At 37.3% G+C, this 23,712-nt stretch overlaps 2 protein-coding genes across 4 annotated transcripts in view; both read right to left on the reverse strand.

The window, feature by feature from the left end:
* LOC131435734 (sodium/hydrogen exchanger 9B2) overlaps nucleotides 1-5,476 on the reverse strand; it is a 64,440-nt gene extending 58,964 nt beyond the window's left edge. Inside the window, exon 1 of the mRNA XM_058603922.1 lies at nucleotides 5,366-5,476. The gene's annotated coding sequence lies outside the window, so the exon portion shown is untranslated. The remainder of the gene's footprint in view (nucleotides 1-5,365) is intronic.
* A 5,300-nt stretch (nucleotides 5,477-10,776) lies between these two features.
* Nucleotides 10,777-23,491, reverse strand: LOC131435753 (uncharacterized). Of its 3 annotated transcripts, none has more exons than XM_058603944.1 (5): nucleotides 23,114-23,491; nucleotides 19,041-19,460; nucleotides 12,289-12,420; nucleotides 11,681-11,933; nucleotides 10,777-11,585 (listed from the first exon to the last, which is right to left on the reverse strand). In XM_058603944.1, exons 2-5 carry the CDS (start codon nucleotides 19,278-19,280, stop codon nucleotides 10,816-10,818), a joined length of 1,395 nt encoding a protein of 464 aa, XP_058459927.1. In that variant the 5' UTR covers nucleotides 19,281-19,460; nucleotides 23,114-23,491; the 3' UTR covers nucleotides 10,777-10,815. The 3 variants fall into 3 exon arrangements, with proteins under 3 accessions (XP_058459927.1, XP_058459917.1, XP_058459935.1); XM_058603934.1 differs by having other exon boundaries at nucleotides 22,907-23,491; XM_058603952.1 differs by lacking the exon at nucleotides 23,114-23,491 and having other exon boundaries at nucleotides 19,041-22,346.
* Between the last annotated feature and the right edge of the window lie 221 nt (nucleotides 23,492-23,712).

A 23,712-nucleotide genomic window follows, 5' to 3' on the forward strand; every position in this document is an offset into this window, starting at 1 on the left:
AAATTTAAAATGTCCTTGCTTGCTCAGCTAGAAACGATCAATTGTCAGCCGCACTGCCGTCTTAAAGCGCGCAACCAAGCGACAATATTTATTTCGTGCTCGGTCGCAGCTGAAACCTCAAACCTTAGGTGACAGATGTCCTACTGTCTATCTTACCGTGCAGCTCCAGGGATATATGTATAGCTAAAACGAGCACCTTCATTCTATTTCCAAGTTTGCGGTTATATCCGACAACAATTTACCCACGGGACGATTCTTCACGCTAACGTGCAGGGATGAATCAAACGCGACAAAGCTTGTCACATCCGCTGGAAGCAACAATCCGTCCGCGGAGAGAATGCGGAGAAACTGAGCACTACAAATGGGTGTCGTCGAATAGAAAGCAAAAAAAAACATTTCCCTGTCACTGATGGAAGCTAAAATCCGCCATTATTCAACCGTGACGCGTGAGTGAAATGACTAGTGCCTTATAAACCGAAATTTATCGCCGTGCGGTGATTTTCTTTTTAGGCAATGAATGGTGAGATGAGAGTTTTATTCGGGAAGGAATGATTTGCGAGCGCATTAACGCCTCAGCCGACGTTCAAACCGAACCGGGTAGTTATTTTCGGACATAAATTCTAGTTATCCTGCCATGGACGGAACGACAATCGTGCACTAGCACCGACCGTTCCGGATGCGATGCTTGGAGAGGAAAACATTTTTAGCGGCATCCTGTTTTCAGATTCCACAAGGAATAAATGCCAAATTGAATGACATAATACATTCACTGCCTAAAGAGAATGAAACTCGATGAGTGTGTCTAGTTGTGGTTGTCACTTGCAATATGGCCCAACTAACTAAAATTTGGAATAAAAGGGGCTGATTTGGCGTAAGCAGCTTACGAAGTTTAGGAATAGCATTCTAAGCAGCGGGAGTGGGTCATTTTTACCGAAAGCTATTTCGCCGAATTCCATTTTGCCGAAAGTAATTTCGACGAAAGGGTAATTTTGAATACATAACAAAATTTATTAGGAAAATGCAAATTCTGTTTATTTATCAAAACTATTTGTATTTATATCTACTGGATAATCGATGGCTCGGCGGCACAAAGCCAGCTGAGTTGGCCACCGACCCGACGTCGGAAGCGACGGCCTCTTGCATACAAACCTGTAACCACCTCGTTTGCCCGATCTACTCAAAGCTACGTTTCTTTGCTTCAGTTAGGTCCGAACGAGCGGTAGCTAGGTCAGATAGAATACGAACAAAACGATGAGGCGAATACCACAAACAAATACCTGGTAGATACACTAATAAAGTCAACAATCTTTTATTGGAATTCTATTCTGAGGATCATGAATAAGTCTACATAAATTATACAAGTCTCTGGATCGGGAGTAAACATAATCATTTTTTATTTGTTTTTTTTTTCTATCAATTCCAATCACGATATTAAGACTGATGAAAAATTCGGTGAAATGACTTTCGGCGAGATGGCATTTGGCAAAATGGCTCTTTTGGCGAAACAACATTCGGCGTAACGGCTCTCGGCGAAATGACCCTGATCCATAAGCAGCCTTTCTCACATAGAAAGGTTCAAGATATATTCCTATCCGTAGCAGCCTCTTAAAAGTTCCTGACTAAACTTTATTTTTCGACACATCCATGCAGCGCGAAGTGCGTGGAAACTCGGAACACCTACGCTCGATGGAAATCCTAAAAATATATATATATATATTTTTTTTTTTGTTTCCATTATAGAGGTTTTAACATTGTGGTCATTCACCTCTTCGGACCAGAAAAGTTTTCTGACCCTATGTGCGGGGTTGGGAATCGAACCCAAGTGGGCTGCGTGAAAGGCATCGACTTATCCATCACGCTATACCCGTTCCCCTAAAATATTTTTAAAAAATACAATGTAAGAAAATATTTTACATGGACGGATCACGAATTAAAGAGGCTACGGTTCCCAGTTTTCGAACCGGCAAGAACCGATATTCCCAATTTAGGGTCAAATGATAGGTCTTATGGTCCTACCAAAAATTACTGGATATTTTCTGATTAAACCAAAATTTACACCTTCGTTTAGAGTGCGATGTTAAAATCGTATAAAAATTTTCAAATTTGAATAAAACTAAATAAATAAATGAAGTTTGTACGTCATGTTGATGGTCATACGAACCGACATCGATTATACCAGTTCTCAAGTTCCGGTCCCGGAAGTACCTACGGTAGAGGAACTCACCGTCGGTACTTCACTGGCCTAGCCGATATGAGTACTACTTGTTTTATTTAGCCCACTGGAGATAAATTATTATCAATCTGCCACTGTGTCCAGTAGGCATAAAACCTCCACATCATATTCATTCAGTAGGTTAATGAACAAAGAATCTGTTTGGTAGCTTTCAAGAATCCGAGAGAGACCTTTTGAACAGAAAAACACATTATTATATATTAAAATATGATTGATATGCGAAAGGCTTCATTACACCACTAGGTGGATTAAAACAGATTTTTAAGTAATTATTCACACACACTAAGTAGCTGAGAAAGTTCACGCGGAACTTGTTCTGTACTTCCTATATGTCAGAAATAATCACGTTTTTTCTTAAGCAGCGAGATAGCTCACGCGGAACTTGTTCTGTTCTTTCTTGTTTCCAAAAGTTCCACGCGTACTCTTGAGCAGCAAGATAGTGGATGGTTTCAGTTATTGTGGAAATTTTAAATGCTCGGGGCTGCCGCACAATAGAGCAAGTAGAAAATAATGCTCGATTCACGTGATATCTGAATGAAAGGATTTTTTTTTCTACAGCACTTTTCGTGACCTATTCTGGTTATGTTTTTGCAACAAATGGTTTTAGATTCAATTGCTCTTCGATTGATAAAAGTTTAAATCTGGTTTATCGATTTTGTGATTGGAACTAATGTGTTTAAATTCGTGCTTTTCGCTATCGCTCAGTGTTAGGTTATCTTTCAGATTATTTCCTTTGGCTCTTGAAAGAAAACAGGTTCTATTCCGGGTTTGTATCCATATGAGGTATAAACAGTAGAGAGGCACAAAATTAGGATTCCAACTCCACCAAACTTTCCGGGTTTCTTTTGGGATCCATAAGAACTATGCAAAATTTTAGTTCGATGAAACTATATTTTCGCACCCGATGTTCAAAGTTTGTATGGGGTTCAGTATAGAAGAAGCTGACATTTTACAGAAAAAAAAACATCTGGAGATATCTTCAATATATCTAGCACCACTGCAGCTGGTGGTCGAACACTCAGGCAAAAAATATATGAAATTTCATAATGATATCGTACGGTTTTTAACCACAAGAAAATCGTATGCGAATCATGAAACCGCCTTATGAAGTCACGATAATTGGAATTCCAATAAAAAGTTTTATGAAATTCATAGGAAATTTTTAGGAAAATTGTGCGAAATTTCTATGACAAACAAAATTTCTCTCATATATCGTGGAATTCATAAGATTTGCCTTATGATTTTCACTACTCATTTGGCCTGAGTGTAATATGGTGTGACTTTCTTTTACTATGCTACATTCAGGCAAATTTCAAAAGGCAGTCTTCTGATTCGCATACGATATTCTTGTGGCTAAAAACCATACGATATCATTATAAAATTCCATATATATTTTGCCTGAATAAATAACGGTATATCTGAGTTGATGTCCCGGGTTTGCGGTTCAATGCATAGGACGCTGGTCTTAAACTGTCATTTGCACTTGGGATCATTCCTAATGTTCATTGGGAATAATAGAAATTCACATTATATTACGACCACTGGCTGCAGTGGTGCTAGATATATTGGATTGAGCCATTGTTTGGACTTTGTATCGGTTTTTCTATTAATAAATTTTTCTGCAAATGCCGGATTGTTTTGTGGTCTTTGAAGGTTTGCTTCCTCAAAAAATTTCTAATAAAAAAAACGCTGATATTTGAAGTCTATGGGGTAATCTGCAGACGTTTTTTTGGCAAAAAGTCATTTTTCTCATACTAAATCGAATACAAACTAAGAACCTCGGGTGCTAAAATATAGTTTCACCGATCGAACTAAAATTTTGCATAGTTCTTATGAAACCCAGAGGGAACACGAAAAGTTTGGTAAAGCACAAGCACAAGTTACTTTCAAATCAATTTTCTTGACTCCGAGCTTATATCTTCTTGACTCCGAGCTTAGATCTGTGGGGGGGGGGGGGGGGGGGAGAGGGTGGTTGTAGGGTCTAAACGATGAAAAAAATCATCATTTTTGCGATTTTTTTTCGGAACTATCGTTCAACTAAATAAATTCAAATGTTTTGCATGATAAAAAGCATCATTCGAACAACATTTTGTAATTTTTTCGTAGAAAAATATTGAGAAATAAGTTGGTGAAGAGGTATTTTCGAGAACGCTTCCTAAAAATCATGATTTGCGGTGTCCACTTTATCTCAGCGCAGACTAATCAGAAGTGAACAAACGAACGCAGCATAGTTAGAGTAGAAGTTTTTCTACACCCCAATGTTTCTGTTTGATTTTTAAATTTTTATTAAATTTTTGGTGGTTGTTCAATGTGAAAACTACGATTTATCACGAAAAAATCCGCCATTTTGTAGTTGTTAAACCTCCACAAAGTAACAAACAACGAACATGAAAACGTTGGGGTCTGGTTTTTTATATGTAGAAAGTGTGTGCAAAATTTGAAAAAAAATTGGTGCAGTAGTTTTTGAATGACGATGGACACGGACTTTCAAAACCTGCTTTCGAGGAAAACGCGTTTAAAGGTTTTTGTCTATAAAATCAATGGAAACAATTAATTACACCAGGGAGTGATCCCGTAGGGTCTAGCATTTTCAAAAAATCATATTTTTTCTTTCATAATTTATTATAATGAAACATTTCAAGAATGTTTTGTCAAGTTTTAAAAATTTTGGGTCGAAAGTAGAAATTTTGGGTCTGTGCGCCGAGCTCTTGCTTCTTCGTAGAATGAGATAGCCGAAGATGAAGGACTATAAATTCCAGAGTTTCGTTCCAATAGGCTTGATAATTTCACAGAAAATTCATCAAATGTTTTACTATAAGAAAATATAAAGAAAATAATAAATGATTTTTCAAAAGTGTTAGACCCTACCCACCTTAACTAAAATAAACTAGGAAAAGATCAAAACAATGTTTAAAATAATTTTTATGTTAATACTTTTCTGGCTCCGTGTAGATTTATTTTGTCAGAATCGCATACACTGACAAGCAGAGCGCCAAGTGTCCACGTTAATGAGAGAAAAAGACAACATAGATAACCAATTATTGCAGTTGTTTTGTTTAAACAAAAACAATTTCGATTTCAATTCAATTGTGGCTGTCATCAGTAGATTTACGAACTCTATCAAGTACTTACTGATTGTGAATTCTGAATGAATCAGACCGATATCACCAATCTTCTACCTCAATTACTTCACCAGTAGAAGATCACACAGATGGCCTTGACGAAAACCGGCGTACACTTCCCACGTAACTATGGAAACTGCCAGAAATGGTAAACAATCAACAGTTACGTTTTGCTCTGCTTCAGACGCTTGGTGCGATCATGACAGCACCACGTGCATTCGGCGACCCCGTCTGACTAGCGATAGCAGTTTACTTCACCCACCGCTAGGCGTCGAGTAACGCGTCTGCGCATTACCGCGCCTGCTATGTACGTGAAGACATCAGATTTCATTCGCATGCAAGTTTCAATGCAATTTTTTCGATCGAAAAAATATATTTTTTTTCGAAGAAACAACATTCCCGCGAATTCATTGCCCAACGAATGATAATAGCAGTTGACAAAAAAAACTATTTAAGTTCAAATCTGAATACTAGAAGAGATTCCGAAGTAATTGTTTTAAGCTCTAGATAGCAAAAACAGTACAGTTGTGATTAGCCAAGATATTTCAAAACTATCAAAGACATCCGAAGAATTTTAAAAATCACTTGGTTTTAATATGAGTTTTGAAGCATTCGAAGCAGGTTTGAGAGTTTGGGCTGGTTTTCATAACACTGCAGAGAACTTGTTTTCATCAGTAAATCTTAAAACATTCCGAAAGATTTCAGATAAACTCTGGGGACTGAAACTGAACCAAAAGAGCTAGGATATCTTCACAAATCTCAGATTTTTAAATACCATATGCGTTTGTTTCAAGTCTATAATAATTTATAATTTCTTTCGGAAAAAAAAATCATTTCCTTATCGGACATTTTTAGGATAACATTTTTCCAGGAAAATCTTTTTAAGGTAATTTTAGAGAGGAAAACATGAACAATGGGGACAGGTATAGCGTTGGGTTCGATTCCCAACCCCGCACATAGGGTCAGCAAGTTTTTCTGGCCCGTAGAGGCGAATGACCTTCAGGTTAAAAGCTCTTTAATCGAAACAAAAAAAAAGTTGAATGATTTCACAAAGGCTGATATTTGAACTAATTTAAAAATGTGAGTGATTAATGACACAGACATAACTGGAGGACGTAAATACCAATAAAAATGATAATTAGTATTAGTTGACTGATTATTAATTAACTGATTAAAATCATCAGTTTAGTGAAAATCTAGAATAGTTTGATAAACTTTGTGCACTTTTCGCATTGAGAAATTCGCATCAAACGAGTGCGAGTAAAACCAGCATTTGACTGCTTCGCGTTCAAGAAAACTGCTCCAAACAGTGTTTAATTTTGTCAGAGAGTTCTACATGTTGGCCCATCGGAATGCCAGAAAAGAATCCCAGACAGTATTCTGATAGTTTCTTTCACAAATTCCGTATTAGTTGATTGTGTGAACTTCGCAACGTTTGTTTCTTCTTCGCTTCCAGAATTGTAACGGTGCATTTTTATCGAAGATTGACTTATTGGCGGCATAAATTTTCTACCACACAATTAATTAACGCGAAACAAATGAGAGTAGAAGAACATATTATTTGATTTCGGATTTGTGAAAGAAACTATCAAAATACTATCAGGGATTTATTTCTGGCATTCCGAAGGGCCAAATTGCAGAATTCTCTAACGATATTAAACACTGTTTGGAGCAGTTTTCTCGAACGCGAAGCAGTCAAATGCTGGTTTTATTCGCACTCGTTTGATGCGAGTTTCTCAATGCGAAAAGTGCACAAAGTATTTCAAATTATTCTAGATTTTCATTAAACTGATGATTTCAATATCCGATTTGCAATCTTATTAAATCTTACGATAACATTGGGAGCCATAAAAGCTGTTTTTGCATTATGTTCCCCATCGTTGTCCACTATTTGTTATATCAATCAGCAGCAGGATGACGCAATCGATCTTATAGGGTCTGCGAACGTCCCGCAGTTGATTCAATGCTGAACTGAAATCTTGATACTGGAACTGAAACTAAGCTCTGGACTTGAACCAACCCGAACGATGAACTTGCTTTACTTCCTGCTCAGTCAACTGTGCAGGCTAGGGTTAACGAAATATATCATGTGTTCAATTTTTTATATCTACCAGAGAGGCCATTGTAAAAATTTCAAATATCTTCAGACAGAGTTGCAAAAGTCTGTATCTCCGAAAAAAAATCAGCAGTTAGCAAGTATGTCTTGCTGGCAGAAATTTCTCTATGAAGTATCATACGCAAAACTGATTTGGTGACCAAAAAAAAAACGGGACAGTTTGAAAAGTCTGTAAATTTTGACGAAAGTCTGCGAAAAACTCGATGTTCAAAAGTCTGCAAAAGTCTGCGCAACAAAAAATGTCTGCAGGACTATGTACGAAATCTGCAGATTCACAGACAAATCTGCCTATCTGGCTTCTCTGATATCTACCCAGGTACGAGAGAGGCTTTCAGAAAACTTTTATTTTGAATTATTTGAGATTATGTCATACAAATGAAAATGTTATCATAAATGTTAAATGTTCATATTTTCGATAGCACTGTATGTGTGTGTTTAACCTATCCCAAGCCCCACTGTCTGGCAGCGGTTTACAGAAAAAAGATGTTCCAATGTATTTTGTTTATAATTGCAAATAACTTTAGTCCAGGACTCAGGGAGGTGTTGACTCAATCGAATTCCGATGACCCATTTCGTATGCAGAGCAAATCATGTTCCGAAGTCACAGTTGACCAGCCCCGCCTAAATGAAATGTTTGCATCAAATGGATTCAAACATTACAGAAAGACTGCCGATCCCTTGCAATTGGCAAGAAATGACGCATTTGTGTTCTCCAGTTTTGTAAGAAAATGATTAACATTTTCTAACCTTACCCATACTCGAGTTTGCATTCAATGTTTCATTTCTTACAACATCGAAACCTTCCAAACCTTCAGTCTTCTGAACCAGTCATTTACACCCTTGGAACATAGTATGATATTGCATACTTCTGAATATTTTTACTATAGACGCTCCTGCATAAAACACTAATGATAAGAATAGAATAGACGTATTTTACTTTATGCGTCAAATTACGAATTGCAGGGAATGCTGCCGACAGTTTTCATGAAAACAAGTTGACAATTCAAAGTCTTATTAAGGGCTGAGGCCAATGTGTTTTAGAGTGTTTTGAAAGGCTAATTTCACGCTTCAAATCTGATTTTCTCAGAAACAGTGACGAGTATCGAAAAACACAACTGACACTCTCTTAGAAAATTAGTTTAGATTATTCTGTGAAAATGTCAAAATGATTCATTGACTTTAGCGGTCGGGAAAGTCTTTTCTTTGAAGGAAGAATTGCATAGCAGAAAACGGCAACTTTCAACTTGTTTATTGAATATCTCACCTTCAAAAGCATGGATCAAAAATCTATTCTAACAATGTCTAGATAATTTAATTTAAATGCGATTAGTGCATAAAAACATATATGTTGTTGCGATAAAAATGAAGTGAAGGTTATGTTTGTAAAGGTAAGTCGATTTCTATGGCGGTACCATTTTTTCTGCTCCAGTTTCCTGGTAACGTAACGAAACACGAGAGAGAAATAAAATCGGCTCAGAAAGGCTGCCAAACAAGCGGTAGCTTTATTGGATTTTATGTGATGTAGTCAAACTTGTAACCGAAAATATCAAAACTTTCATAGGCGAGAGAGCATAGAGAGAAATGTAATACGCAGAGCGAGCCACGTGGTTATACGCGACTACGCGCGATACGGTTTTAATACAGTAATAGGACGTCAAAGCGAAACACTTGACCTATTTGAAGGATTTACAATAATTTTTACGTTTCAAATGAATTATTCCATCCGAACCAATTCGCACCCTCTCATTCTGGTACTAACGCAGAAGGCCATGAGATAGGAACTTGTGAGCACTTATTAATCTCACCTTTTGACAATCATGTTCATATTTTCGTTGGCATGTAGTAAAAATCATGTTGATACGTTAGATATAACAAGAGATTTTCGCGATCAAAAACTCTTCGAGTAGTGAAGTCAGTCAGTCAGTACAATTATTATAATTCTGATACTAAAAATTCTTCGAGATAGCATTAGCCCGAACCAATTAAGCTTGCAAAATGTTTCTTTCTGAAACAACTTGCTTGGGAATAGCACCTAGTCACAGAGAACAGACATCCAAGTAGAGATTTCAATCCGTGTAAGAAATTCAACGGTTGTTTTAAAAAGCGATCACCAAGTAACAATTCTCCTGTAGAGGCGCTTCAAGCAGCTCAGCAATTCCTTATGGGCCCTAGCGTTCGAGCTGATAACAATGATAATTTATGCATGCGAAGTCGTGCGCAACGGTGATTTTTAACGGATTTTTACTTGTATCCTTTACACCGATTTTTTAAAAAACTTTGTACTAGCTTGGATGTCTGTTCTCTGTGAAGTAGTTTCACATTGTGTAAGCTGTTGTGATCTCGGCATGCTGATCAATAGTGACGCCAGTCACGTCCGATTGTAGATCTACTTGGGAGAGGATTGTTTGTTAGGAAATTTTCGATTAATATTATCATGCCTGTTGCTCTGGGTAGCCGGCTACTGAGAAAACGGTGCAATTTTATCGCGTTTTGTATTGATATGTGCTTCCCACTAAAATACGAAACTTTTTTCTGAACTTGTAAAACTCTGGACAGCCGGCTGTCGGAAGGTTCACTATCAATTCATACATTTAATTCATCGTATTCTGTTCTTTTTTCAAGGCGCAGCCATAATACTGGCAAGATATCACTCGATCATTATTAATCAAGCGCGTTACGAAGTAATGTCGACATCTTCTCTAATACTCTAACCAAAAAAATAAAATACCAAATGAATCCTCCTCGCTGTCAAAACTATATTTACATACGTTCTAGTTAAGCACGGTCGCAAGAAATATCTGCACGGTAATTTCACTCACGCGTCTTATAGTTAGCGTTTAACCCAAAGAAAATTAGATCCATTGATCAAACGTTCCCCGAATAATCGACGGAGTTTAGTCTAGTCGTATTTTCAGTAAAGAGATATATAATAAGACATTGTAAACAAGAAAAATGTTAAATATCTCTAAGAAACGATTTCACTGGTATCAGTCCCTCGCAGCTATAAGCGAAATCAATCTTCAGCTCAGCAACGCCACCGCACGACATCACATTCAACATATCATGTCAATTGTATGGGTTACAGCTTTGTAATAACTACAGGAAATGAAATGAAAGGTCCATCACTAAAACTCGGATATATAAGTCGTTAGAAAAACATACCCAATCCTACTGCTGTCTAGAACTAAGACTGTTTGTTCGAATTTCAAAATAACTTAATTCTTTTGTAATTTTAAAATTACTTAATATTTTTTACTATCAAAATAGCAAGTCATAATGCTAAAAAAAACTAGAAAAACCATGAGTTTTTGTTCGAAATTTATTTATAGCTTCTGCTTATTACATCAATTTAGCTTGACGGTCACCTTCATTTCCTTCGTCGCGAGGTCCATACGTACGAACTGTTTCGATTTCAGCACGTCCTTGCAGTTCTGCTGTAGCGAAACCGGCCGCCCGGTCCACCTGGTTCCGCCATCCCGGTCGTCCGAAAAGCTCACCCCGAACCGTTCCAGCTCGTCCGGTTCACCCAGATACCACAGCCAGTACAACACCTGGCCGCTAGCCTCCATGCAACGGAATCGAGCGAGGAAGAAAATATTATCTCTGGTTGTAACCGTGGAAGCTGCAACGGTGGTGATTACTTTGTGGCTATTTGTGCAATTGCAACATGCAGCAGCACCGTGGCGCGGGTTGTTGTTTTCGACCACCGTTCGCCCGCTTTCGTCGACCGGAACCAGAACTACACAGGTGATGCAGGACTCGTTGAAGTTGATGCTAAGCGTTTCGCCCGGGGTCGCATAGTACTGGACCACGCTCGTTTGATGTGATTTCTGCAAATGAATTAATATGTCATGTTGATTTTTCATTTTATCGCACGGTTGACCGGAAGGGCAGCAATATTGAAATGGTGCTGCTGGAACGGCTGGAACTGATGTTGATGTTGATGTCATTTCTGCGTTCCGATGGCCGGCCGTTTCTGCGGTTCCAATAGACGAGTTATTTGTTTTCAATTTTAACGGCTGTTTGCACTGGCGATGGTCTCTGGTAAGTAACGGTTCGTGTGCATTAATATGCTGAAAATTAGATGATTTTGTGGTTGCCGGATGTTTTCCACCTGTGAAGTCATACAAACAAATTTAGAAAATGACATTCGAGTTATTTTAGCCATTCGGCTGAGTTTCTCGATCGACAATCGCATTATAGACCCACCCTCTCGGTGTCCAAGTGTTTGCACTAGAAAACTGAACAACTTATCTGCTACGATGCAGCGGCCTCGGCCCATCATAACACGACATATTGGACATTTGGTAGTTTTGGCTCGACATCGGGAACATATCAAGTGGCCATGACAGCACTGCCACGACGGAGGCCGTATGATCTCCAGGCAAACCGGACATTCGAGCAGTCCTGTGATGTTTTGTAGGCAGCTAGCAAATCGCGACAGTGACTGAGGATTCAGGTTCTACGGAAAGAGAGGGGAAAAATGAATTATCAATAAATCAGATCGATACATTTCCAAATCGATCATAACAGCATCCGACGGCTGGCTTTATTAGCTACCATTCTAAGCCAAACCGGTCGATCCTATTTATGGCATGGGATACTTCGAGTGTCCACTTACCAGTCACCAGTCACCGCAATTGCAATTAATTCTGATTAATAATTACTGCTCGCCAGCTGTGATAATCAGCGGGATACCGGGCTAATTTAGAGCGCTACAAAAAGGTAACAATCCGACAACTAAACAAAAGGACAGGCGACCGGCATGCCAGCTAATAATACCATCTTTTTGAAATAGATTTCCGTATATGACTTACGTTTTTATCATACCCTGAATTCCAAAGCAGTAAACTGATGCCAGGTTTGAGACTTTGAGACGATGGTTTGCCATTTTTCACGAGGGCTGCAATGTCCACTATCTTGAGACCTAGCAGGTTTTCTCCGTTGGCCTAGGAAAGAAAAAAAACCGGTTCGTTTATTTCAATTTCATACCGAATAAAAAAAAGAAATGAAGTGTTTTGAAGTCGGACTACTTTAACGTGTACAGCTCAACCAATTTTAAACAGATTTTCCATATCTCACATCTACTACTTGGAAATATTTCTACGTATTTTTTCTTGTTTTTTTTTCAAGCCATTATCACGGATTTTCAATGGTTGTGTAGTTCTATGCCAATAGTTTCAAAAACCCCATAGGGCTATAGATTTTGAATCATATTTATTCAACCTTGACCAAGCCCTCAGTGAATTTTCATAGCACATATCTGAGATTAGCATTGAACTTATAGAAACGTTTAAAGTTTATTCCCACATATTCGGTTCCGTGCCGGAATAGTTCCATGCAAGGACTGGGGTATTTTGCTCACTCTAATATATTTTGATTCGGCGTACATATTTCTGGATGTAATCAAATTATCACAAACTTATCGGTTAATCTTTCATGAGTATCTTAGTGAGTAAATTCTTGCAAGGAATATACTCATAGGGAATTCTTCATGAGTTCCAAATGCACCAATTGATTCTGCCTGAAATGGATTGTTTCGTCTTCTTTGGAATCCAATTGGAAATCACACCGAATTCCGAATCAAATTTCGGACGAGTTTACCGAGTGTAGGGGAAAGTATTATAAACCGTCCCTGATGGCCATAACGTCCTTTTTTAAGTTTTCAAGATATCTTTTCGTAAGATCTTTCCGCTATGCAAGTTTGGTAGTTGCCGTTTGCTGGAGAATATTGAAAAACTGAAAATATCATTAGGCAGCTTTTCGATGAAAGGTTTTGCTTCGACTAAACAAGCATTTTTACCGTATAAAACGTGTAATGGTCGGTTGCTACTTAGTAATAGTGATGGGCATTACGGCTCATTTCAATGAGCGGCTCTCAACCGAACGCTCTTTCGTAAGAGCCGGTTCAATTGAACGGCTCATTGGCTCTTTCACAATAAACGTCGAAGTGGAGAAGCGGTTCGAGAGAGTGAGTGTGAGATCCACGGAAATACACAACTAGAGGTGTATGTGTTCGAGGAAGTGGGATATAGAAATAAATGAGTTGAAATTCCAAGCGGAAAAAGTCAACAGAATATTCTTCGAAAATTCACTGGAGAATAAATGTTCCTATTTATTCTTGACAGCTTCATTAGAAAATATCATCGTTTGAACAACAACGCAATCTACATGTCGAACTGTCGTTAGAAGGTCACGTTTGCCAAATTTGGGCGGCAGCACGGATGAACCACGGTTCGTAGCTTGGCTATCTTTGAATGTTGAGAGTCAAGGCTCTTCTTGCGAGCCGCGGTTCAATTTTTGAGAGCCGTGGTTCGTTCGCTCATTGCTACGAGTCGGTTCAAATGAACGGTTCGTGAGCGCTCGTCCATCACTACTTAGTAACTAACTTTTAGCAGTGCTAATGTCTCTATTTACAGTATAAAAATCCAGAGAAACAAAATCATTTTTTTATACACGAGTTTTCTCATAACAGTCAAATCCACGTGTGAATGTGTTGGTGTGGCTATTTTTAGTGGTTGTGTGGTGAATGCTAGTGTGAGTATGTCGCAAATAGCCAGTAAATTTTATCGAACCGCATTATGCCAATTATTGAAGACATATATGCAATAAAAAATACTGCAATGCCAAGAGAACAGTTGAGAAAGTCATAAAACCGTTTATGAAAATCTATAACACGTAATAGAACTGTCTTCTGTTTGGTTAATAAGTTCATATCTTACGAAGTTATACACTCTTACCTACACAGAAAGAAAAGATGAAACTTACATGACATGTAAACCAATAGTACTATTAAACAGACGTCAGTTGAAACGAAAATCTGATTGAAAACCATGATTGATGTAAAATTACATTGAAATGCATTTACTTTTTCATTGAACAAGGCTGTATATTTACAAATTCATTGAACAAGGCTGTATATTTACAAATTTTGTAATGTAACTTTCCATTCAATTACCTGCTCCAAATATGTGCATGAAAATAAATGTAAATTCACAAAATATTTTTAACTGTGTAACGAGTGATGACTTCAAAATTTAGTAAGTAATGTAACTCATTTTTGAGTAGATAACGACCTAATTTTGGGTAGCTTATACAGGAGAGCTCGACAATGAGTGATTTCTCCTCAAAAAGTAGGTAAAAATGAGTTTGTGTATGCTTTTTCCGCACGGTATGATTATGAATCAAAAATGTTTCTACCTCAGTGTAAAATTGAACCCCCAACCAAAAATGCCTAGTCCTAAAAAATAAAATCTGGACCTTTCGGCCTGTCAAAATCTTATATCATCTATGTTAACAAAAGTAAGTTCCATTTACTTGTTCACATCTCGTCTTGGAGTCGTTAGTAAGTAGAGATCTCTTGCATAGCAACTGGAAACCTCACACAGACGTAAAGTTTGACTCTACTTGAGGGAAATTTTGTAATGATGGCATTCATATTCGTTGTTTTCTACTTATTTGACATTTTTGAACCATTTGTTCCGACTTTATTCAAATGAAACTGAGAAATCTGGCATTTCATATGCAAAAAGTTTGAAAATCTGGTGAAATCCTGAAAATCTGACATAAGATCTGGTTTGAGAGTGTCTGTCAAATTGAAAAAAATTTGACATTTGAAACATTGGCAGCTCGGCTCCTAACAAACTTTTTGACTTCGGCTCGCACACATTCTAATTTCGTAAATGAATATATCTGTGCACTCTGCATCGGTGTTAGTAACAGAGACGTCAAATTGCTTAATTGACTTTTCTCACAGCTCACTTACAACCATAAATGCAAATGAGAGTGGTTTGTTTTTTACCAAGAAACGCCTGCATTAAACCCGATTCAGACGACCAATCAACTTCGGTCGACGTCAAGATTAATTTAATAATTTTTTATCTTATTCATATAGAAAGGCTATGCAATCGCTGTGAACACCGACTTTACAACCAAGGCCCGGAGGGCCGAGTGTCATATACCATTCGACTCAGTTCGTCGAGTTCGCAAATGTAATGTAACTCAATTTAATGTCTTTGGTCCCATAGCTAAAAAAGGAAAAAAAACTGTTACGATTTTCACAAACTTAGATTCAGTTGAAAGGTCCTATGGCCTCACAAAATTTTCCTGTGTTTCATTTGGATCTGACTTCTGCTTCCGGAAAGGAAATATATGCAAATTTATGAAAAAATGCGTACTCAATTTTCTCGGAAATTTCTTAACCGATATTCACAAGCTAAGAAGCAAATAAAAGGTCTTGAAAAGTCCCCGAAAAGTTGATACAGATCCGACTACCGGTTCCGGTATTACAGTGCAATTAGTGAAAATTTGCAATTTTATGGGCATTTCTTCACAAGCGATGGTGAAACTAGATGCCCTTTTTTGTAAAACTTGCTGCTAAACTCATCTATTTGGCAGATCTTGTTAGTTAGTGAATAAATAAAAACACTTTGGGACTACTAGTCCCCGGTTTCCTCTTCCGAAAGCACCGATAATAGTAAAGAAAAGCTTTAAAAACGGAACTAACTTGGATTTCTCAGCAACGGTTGAAAAGAATTTTCACGAACCATGATTCAAATGAAAGCTCTCATTATCTTAGATAATACTTAACAATTTCATCCAGATCCCACTTCCGGTTCCGAAATTATAGGGCGATGAGTGTCAAAACATTCAAATCGTCATTCAAAATGACGATTCAAAACTGGTACGCGTCGGTACGTGTGGCTTTGCTCCGTTCGCAGCGTGCAGAGTTGCCACTTTTAAATCTATATTTTTCAGGTGAAAAATATGTAAATTTGTACATCTTTTATTCAATTTGTACCTACTTGTTAGTATTATCACAAAATCATGATAACGATGCTTTTCTACAAAAGTACACTTGCATCGGTGTGGGTAATACAGACGTTAAATTACTTAATGGCTGTCGTTTCGAAATATGCCGTGCAAAACAGGGTTGCCACATATGCAGATTAATCTGTATTTTATTTCTCCTGAAAAATACAGATTTATATGCGAAAGGAAAGAATTTCATACCACCGCAAAATGTTTCCATGTGGATAAGAGAATCAAGTACGCCATATTTTTATTTTCTCGTAAATATACACCAACGATTTCAATAAAGATGTTTCAAAACAAGATAATATTAAATTCATTCATTTCATGAGCAAGTATTATATGAAGCTGGATATGAAATCTGCTCCTTCAAAAGCAACTACGCTTGGAGGCACAGGTATTGATCTCGTATTTGTTAGAATCATCAATATAGAAATCCGTAGATATATTTCGTATTGACGACATCCAGTTATGTTTCTGATATTACCCTCCCGCCTTTTTTTCTAATAGTTTATTATGATAAACTTTTATTTTTCTCCGAATGAATGTATTTAATTGATAAGTGATGTTTGTAGTATTTTCAGACAAATTCACAGTAACGATGCATTACTTCCTGTTCTTTTTATTTTAATTTAAAAAAAGTGCTGCATCTCTCTCCATTTTACCCTAAAGCTATTTTATAGTATGCAAAAGTTTATGCTAATTCATATTTACCTTCGGTTGCAGTAAATATTAAACAAATTACAAGTGTTTCCAGCCGAGGCATGATGGCGAATGAAAACAGGAACAAATTTCATGAAAGGGACAACAATTTTTAATTTACTATATTATTTTGAAACTTACCACGTCACTTAACTAAGAAATTTAAATTAAGATTCATATGACCAACGAAAATAAAATTACGACGACCGCAACTAGATTAAAGCCGGGTATAAATAAACGATATAAAAAAATGATCGATTCATCTTGTTCCTAGTAAACACCGGTAAAATAGACGAGTGGATAATGTCAAAGACATAACTGAATGACGTGACTACGAATAACACTTACATGCTTTATCACACTTCGGAAAAATGTTTTTGAACGAATTCTATACACCAAAACCTCCATTTACGAACTAAACGGGGGTTCGTAAATGGAGGTAGTTCTCAAAAAAAGTTTACGTTATTTGGGATTTGGTTCGTAAAAAAAGTTTACGTTATTTAGAATTTACTTCGTAAAAAAAGTTTTGTGTAATGAATGTGGAAACTTTACGATGTGGGTATTTTCGGAACGGGACTGATGAGTAGTTGACGGGAAACGATGTTTGAAGTGGTTTGGAAATTCAAGATGGCGACTTCCGGGTTATCAATATTCCTTAAAAACCCTTACAATGTGGGTATTTTCGGAACGGGATTGATGAGTAGATGACGGAAAACGATGTTTGAAGTGGTTCGGAAATCCAAGATGGCGACTTCCGGTTTATCAATATTCCTAAAAACCCTTACAATGTGGGTATTTTCGAACTGGAATTGATGAGTAGATGACGGAAAACGATGTTTGAAGTGGTTAGTTACGGTTTTAAATTTCGACATTCTAAAAATTAATATTGAGTCGAAAAGGTTCAGGAAGAAGAGTTTGCTGTACTGAAGAGGTGTACATTGTTTCATCCTATTCGGAGAAAGTCGATCCTGCCAGTTTATCTGCTATTTGTGTCTGGAATTGCTCATAAATCATATTCCGACGGGCCAGTTGACATGAGATTTTGACAAGTATAAATAAAAACAAATGTGTCTTTTTTCGACTTTATCACGTACACTAAAACAACTGAAATTATAAGTGTAACACTGAAAATAAAAAAAATGGAGAACACGGTCATTGATTTGAAACCAAATTTTAATGTTTGTGGTTGCTTCCAAATATTAGATTGAGACTTCGAGTTGTTCAATAAAATATTGAAAGCATACAATATAACTATAACAATATAAAATTATTATAGCTGCGCAGACGTCTACTTGTTATGGTCATTTCGAAAATATAGTACAATATTCAAACAATAATGATTAGCAGGAAACACCTTTGTCAGAAACATAACATTTTTTAAACGATATATAGTCATATCGTAATGATCGTCAAAGAATACCGATACAACTGAACTCATCATTTTGATTTTTGAAGCGCTTTCAAACATAATTTCCAGGTATATACTCATCAATCTCGTTCTGAAAATACCCACATTGTAAGGGTTTTTAAGGAATATTGATAAACCGGAAGTCGCTATCTTGGATTTCTAAACCACTTCAAACATCGTTTTCCGTCATCTACTCATCAATCCCGTTCCAAAAAACCCATATTGTAGTAATTTCCATGGAGACAGAAATTGTTTTCATTGGATACAAATACCTCTTTTTACGAAGTTGGTTCGTAAAAAAAGTTTACGTTATTTGGGATTTGGTTCGTAAAAAGAGTTACGTAAAAAGAGGTAACGTAAAAAAAGTGTTAGTAAGCGGAGGTTTTGGTGTACCTATTTATTATAAAAGAGATAAACAAACATAATGGAAAAACATTTATGTCGAATTTTATCAAAAATCGATGACGACGACCGACGTATAACACATAAAAAATCAAGTGAAACCAAACATTTCTGATGGCATGAAGAAGAAATTATGTTACTTACAACGAAAGATATTCACGTTGAGGCTCTACACATGCTTGTACAGGGTAAATTTTGAAAAGTATAAGTATAGTAAAGTAAGTCGTATTCACGACAAAATCTTACCTCAAGTACACAATCACCAACCCGAGCCCCGGCTTGATCTGCCCTCGATCCCGGCAGCACTCCGCTGACCCAAGGGTAAGGATCCCACGGTGTCCGGCTCAGGTGTAGCCCCAAGCTTCCGGTACCATCGGCGTCAATGTGAATATTTCTCAGACAAAGCTCACCATCCGCGTTCGAGTTTTCCTGCTCGAACGCCTCGACAAACACCTTTGCGGTCGGAATGGGTTTCTTTTCCGTCATCACTTCACTGCAACCGTGTGTTACACATTACCCGAAACAAAGCACTTATTTATTACCTTCAACTGACTCAATTAAATCACTCGACACGTCTACCGTCTTCGGAGTTATGATAATTTTCATTCAATCTTGGTTAAAGGTCACTTGTAATAATCCCAAATGTCGGCTTCTCTTTTCACATTGCTTTGGGATTGAAATAGATCCGATGGCAGTGTCGTATTTCAGTTTCCACGGAAAGAGAATAGATGAAATTAGGTCAAACCGAACGCACTTTTTACTACCCAATCAAATTAATCTGGGGTGTCAATACTCTATATGCAAATATTTTGAACTTGGAACTACTTTCCAGTACTCCAACCCCGTCACCAATTAGTCTCGAATCAGTTGCATGAAAACCGGCGCGTCACGTCAAATAGATGAATCGTGCGTGTGTTTCTTTTTCTCTCTCTCTCTCTGTATCTAATGATGGCGCTTGTTTTCCATAATAATTTCATTTCTCGCTGCACAGCGGGTGGATATGTAAGTCAGTGGGGCTTGAGAAGCCACAGCCACTGAACCGGTAAACCGGTGTTTATCATTCAAACGCAAACGCGCTTGAGAACCACTGCTCCCACGATGGTCATTTGCGACAGCTGTGTCCAAGGAGATGGTGTTTGATATAGGCTTCGGAAGGGTTTGAGTAAAACGACTATGTGAAGGAAAGAGCAAAACGCAATTGCAAGATGCAATAATATTACAGAACAATAATACACTAAATAACTGTGTGTGCCAAGTCTCTGGATCCATTACGACCGACAACACAATCCCTGGGCACAATAATAGCCTTCTTTTTTTTTGAATGCGAGGAAATTATAATTTGCAGACAACAAATGACACAGCCCAAGAGAGCCAAAGATAAAATAGCGTGGATGATAAATTGTGAATATTTTAACCCTCAGCATAGGTTACATAATTGCAGTGGGCTGCGAAGCCTGACTGTTTGTTCCATTCGGAGCCTCCCAAATCAGCCGGCAGCAGTGGACTAACCATCCTACAAATGCCCATTTATACGGAATGGTACGATAGTATTCACGTACCCAAGCAACAACCACGTGTGTTCCTCTACCGAGCCGTAGACATTGTTGCTCGCCGGTTGTGCTCTGCATACGAACTGGGCTTTTCCGTGGTGTGATTCTTGGTTATGCAAAAAAAACGAGCTCTGGCTTAATGACACATTAGATAATTGCAGCTAAGGTTGCAGTCTACTTAAAGTTGCATTAAAATAAGGGCGAGTAGGATTTTTTTTCGGGATTGAAACATGAATAAGTTTGCTGCATAATCTTTAATGATATAATTTTAATTTTTTTTCCTTAACTAATTATTTGAAGCTAGATGTTTCTAGCGTTTTGCACGAGATGGCACTACCGTCCAATAAAACGCTCAACGAAAGGCCAATTCAAGACATACGATTGCCTATTTCTAAACACTGTCATTGAACCGCGGGTAGTTTTCAATTCGTTCAACGAATTTGACTGACACTGTTCCACTGACGAACCACTTCAAATGTAAGGTATTGAACCACCATTGCACAGTGGTCCGAAACGGGAAATAAGCGTGAAAAAAATATTTTCACTATTAAATATTAGTTTTTTGTAGTTGGTGTCTTCACAAAAGTTGTTTGTAATCAAATGGCGCTCCTTTTTATAAAAAAAAATGTTACTAGGGTGGTCTTCATTTAGATTGCAATCTGAAATCTAACTTTCTTAATTGAACTCAAAAATGATTTTGTTGTACAATAAAGTTGTAGGAAATTTTATTTTGAGCTACTTTGCTGAAAAAAAACCACCTCTCTAGCTTTTCATTTGATCGAGTTGCATCGATTTTCCCGAATAAGAGTAGGGTGGCTCCTGAAATTTCACTTTTTTTGTTCTAACTTTTTTGTGAAACGTTCTACGGCAAAGTTGTCTTCAGAAGAGTTGTTGTACTAATCATTGCGCACAATTTTGATCAACCAAGCTTTTTCATGATTATTTTTTCATCAAAAACTAGTCAAGCTTCAAATATCAATATTCATTAGATGCCAGATCGATAAAAATGTATTCTATGCGGTTCCTGAAAGGTCATAATATAAGTAAAAATTTAAGAGAAAATTGAGAGGGTGTTATTTTTCTAACTTATTTAAATTAGTTTTAAAAATACCTTTAAAAAACTCAAAAACATTGCATAACTCTTAAACGCCTTAACGTCACATACAGTTTTTGTTACTAAGTACCAAACAGACTGTGTACAATATCCTTTTTCATGACATTTTGCCTCGGACCGATTTTAGGACGGTTCGTTTTTGGCAACATAATTATTCGAATATGACAACTAGATGATGGCAGCATTTTCGAGTTGATAACAATTCCATAATTATACGGATTTAAACTACTTACAGCAATAAATGCTGGAAGAACATAACACCCATATACCATTCGAATCAGTTCGTCGAGATCAGCAAATGCATGTGTGACAAATAATTTCACTCAATTTTCTCGGAGATGACTCAACCGTTTTCTACAAACTCAGATTTATATGAAAAGTCGTATGCTCCCAAACAAGGTTCCTGAATTACGTTTGGTTCCGACCTCTGGTTCCGGAGCTACAGGAGGACATGTGAAACGAAATTAAAATTGTGTAACTCATTTTTCTCCTAAATGGCTGAACCGTTTTAAGATTCAAATGGAGTCTAAGAATTATCTAAGATTCAAATGAAAAGTCTTTAGATTATATAAGACATCTTGCTTTTCAGTCAGATCCAACTTCCAGTTTCGGGGATACAGGGTGATTAGTATAAAAATGTCTATTTCACATAAATTAATCAGGTTTATCGGGTTAGCAGATTTGGATAGTCGATAACCAAATAAACTTATTTCATTTTTGGTTGTATTGGCACCCAAAAAATTACTTCTCATTACGATTCCTCAAAGATGTCTACATTGATTTTCAAACATTTTGAAACAAATGCTACTCAGATGAATTTGTCTGACTTCGGCTACACCGAATTTCGAATTCCGGTTCCAGTATCAAATCGTTTCTCAAAGCTCAATCGTTTTCTCAAAAAAAAAACCAAATCGAATTTCAAAAACAAAAATTCAAATTAAAATAAATCCAATTTTATCCAAATCTGACTTCCGATTCTGGAATTGTAGGAGGATGAATTTTTAAAATTCTAAGCGATATAGAAGATTACAATCCCGAAAAGCTTTGAAGTTGGACTCAAAAATATTGCAATTTATTCGTCATATGGCCATACGAATCGGTTTGGGTTATGCTGGTTCCTGAATACCGGCTCTGGAAGTACCTTAAATTACCTTAAACTCTAAAGTGGAAATTACTTCGACATATCATGGAATGTTTAATTGATTGTTACACTTTTAGATTCAAATTCGATCCGATTTGCAGTTTCGATATTACAGAGTAAAAAGTGATTAAAATCGTAAATTGCCACTTAAAACGACGCTAATGTCCGTCATGTCATGAAAACTGAAACACCGAAGAAAAATAATGCAAAAAACACATGCGGATTGATAAAAAAGGTATCATCTCACTGTTAGGTGGATTTAGCACGTTTTTAGTTATTTAAAATCCATTTGTAAACTAAGACTCACTTCTTCTAGAGATGAAAAGTAGCTCGCAAGATTGCAAGAACACTCGTAACCGACATCGCGTCGGTCATCTAACTCTTCGATCACGCCTCAATTTATTACTCAATTACAGTTTTAACAATTGCAACACCTTTACTGGAATGCATATCTGGCACGTGTTGGCCAATGCTCACAGCGAAAAAAAAAAACACAAGCAATCCACGGTAGTACCTCGGGTGCGCACAACCAAACCAACTGAAGAACTGGGGTTCAATTTCTTTCTGCTTTTGTTTACAAACCGCAGTCCCTCATTTTCATCAGTTTCGCGGTAGTACTTTTGGCCACAGCCCAGATCGAATAAACCGGCAATCAACTTGTTGCATAACTTGGTAGACACATTTTTCTTTTCTTTTTTGTTTGTTGTTTTTTACGTTTTCGTTTCGTCTGCAACGTGGTCTCCGCCGATCGGTTCGTACAAGCTGTCACGCAAAATGCAAAACACGTCTGCTCCGGTGCTGTTTTTTATCCGCTCAGGCGTAAAGTTCGACGCCGTCGCCGCCGTAACCGAACTGAAAGCACCAGCACGCCGAACTCCAACGTCTAACCGATTGAAAGTCCCACGATGAACTGAATCAGCTGAGTTCGTCTCTGTACGGTTGCAAGGGGGATTTGTTTTTGATTTTTTATTGTTAGGTACATTGCACTACTTTGAAGCGTTTGGTGGTGAGATTGCAAATTTCTCAAACCCATTTCTAAATATGTACTGTCTGAGGAAAATTGTATTTACCTATGAGATTAAATTTATCTTTTCAATTCAATTTTTCAATAAT

Source organism: Malaya genurostris, chromosome 1 (genome assembly GCF_030247185.1).
Source record: "Malaya genurostris strain Urasoe2022 chromosome 1, Malgen_1.1, whole genome shotgun sequence".
NCBI lineage: Eukaryota > Metazoa > Arthropoda > Insecta > Diptera > Culicidae > Malaya > Malaya genurostris.

Excerpts from the sequence above, each read along its gene's own strand:
- LOC131435753 (XM_058603944.1), bottom strand. The coding sequence starts at position 19,280 with ATGACGGAAAAGAAACCCATTCCGACCGCAAAGGTGTTTGTCGAGGCG. Across the intron at positions 12,421-19,040 it reads TTGGTGATTGTGTACTTGAG|GCCAACGGAGAAAACCTGCT; the intron begins GTAAGATTTTGT and ends TTTCTTTCCTAG. Across the intron at positions 11,934-12,288 it reads ATTCAGGGTATGATAAAAAC|AACCTGAATCCTCAGTCACT; the intron begins GTAAGTCATATA and ends CTCTTTCCGTAG.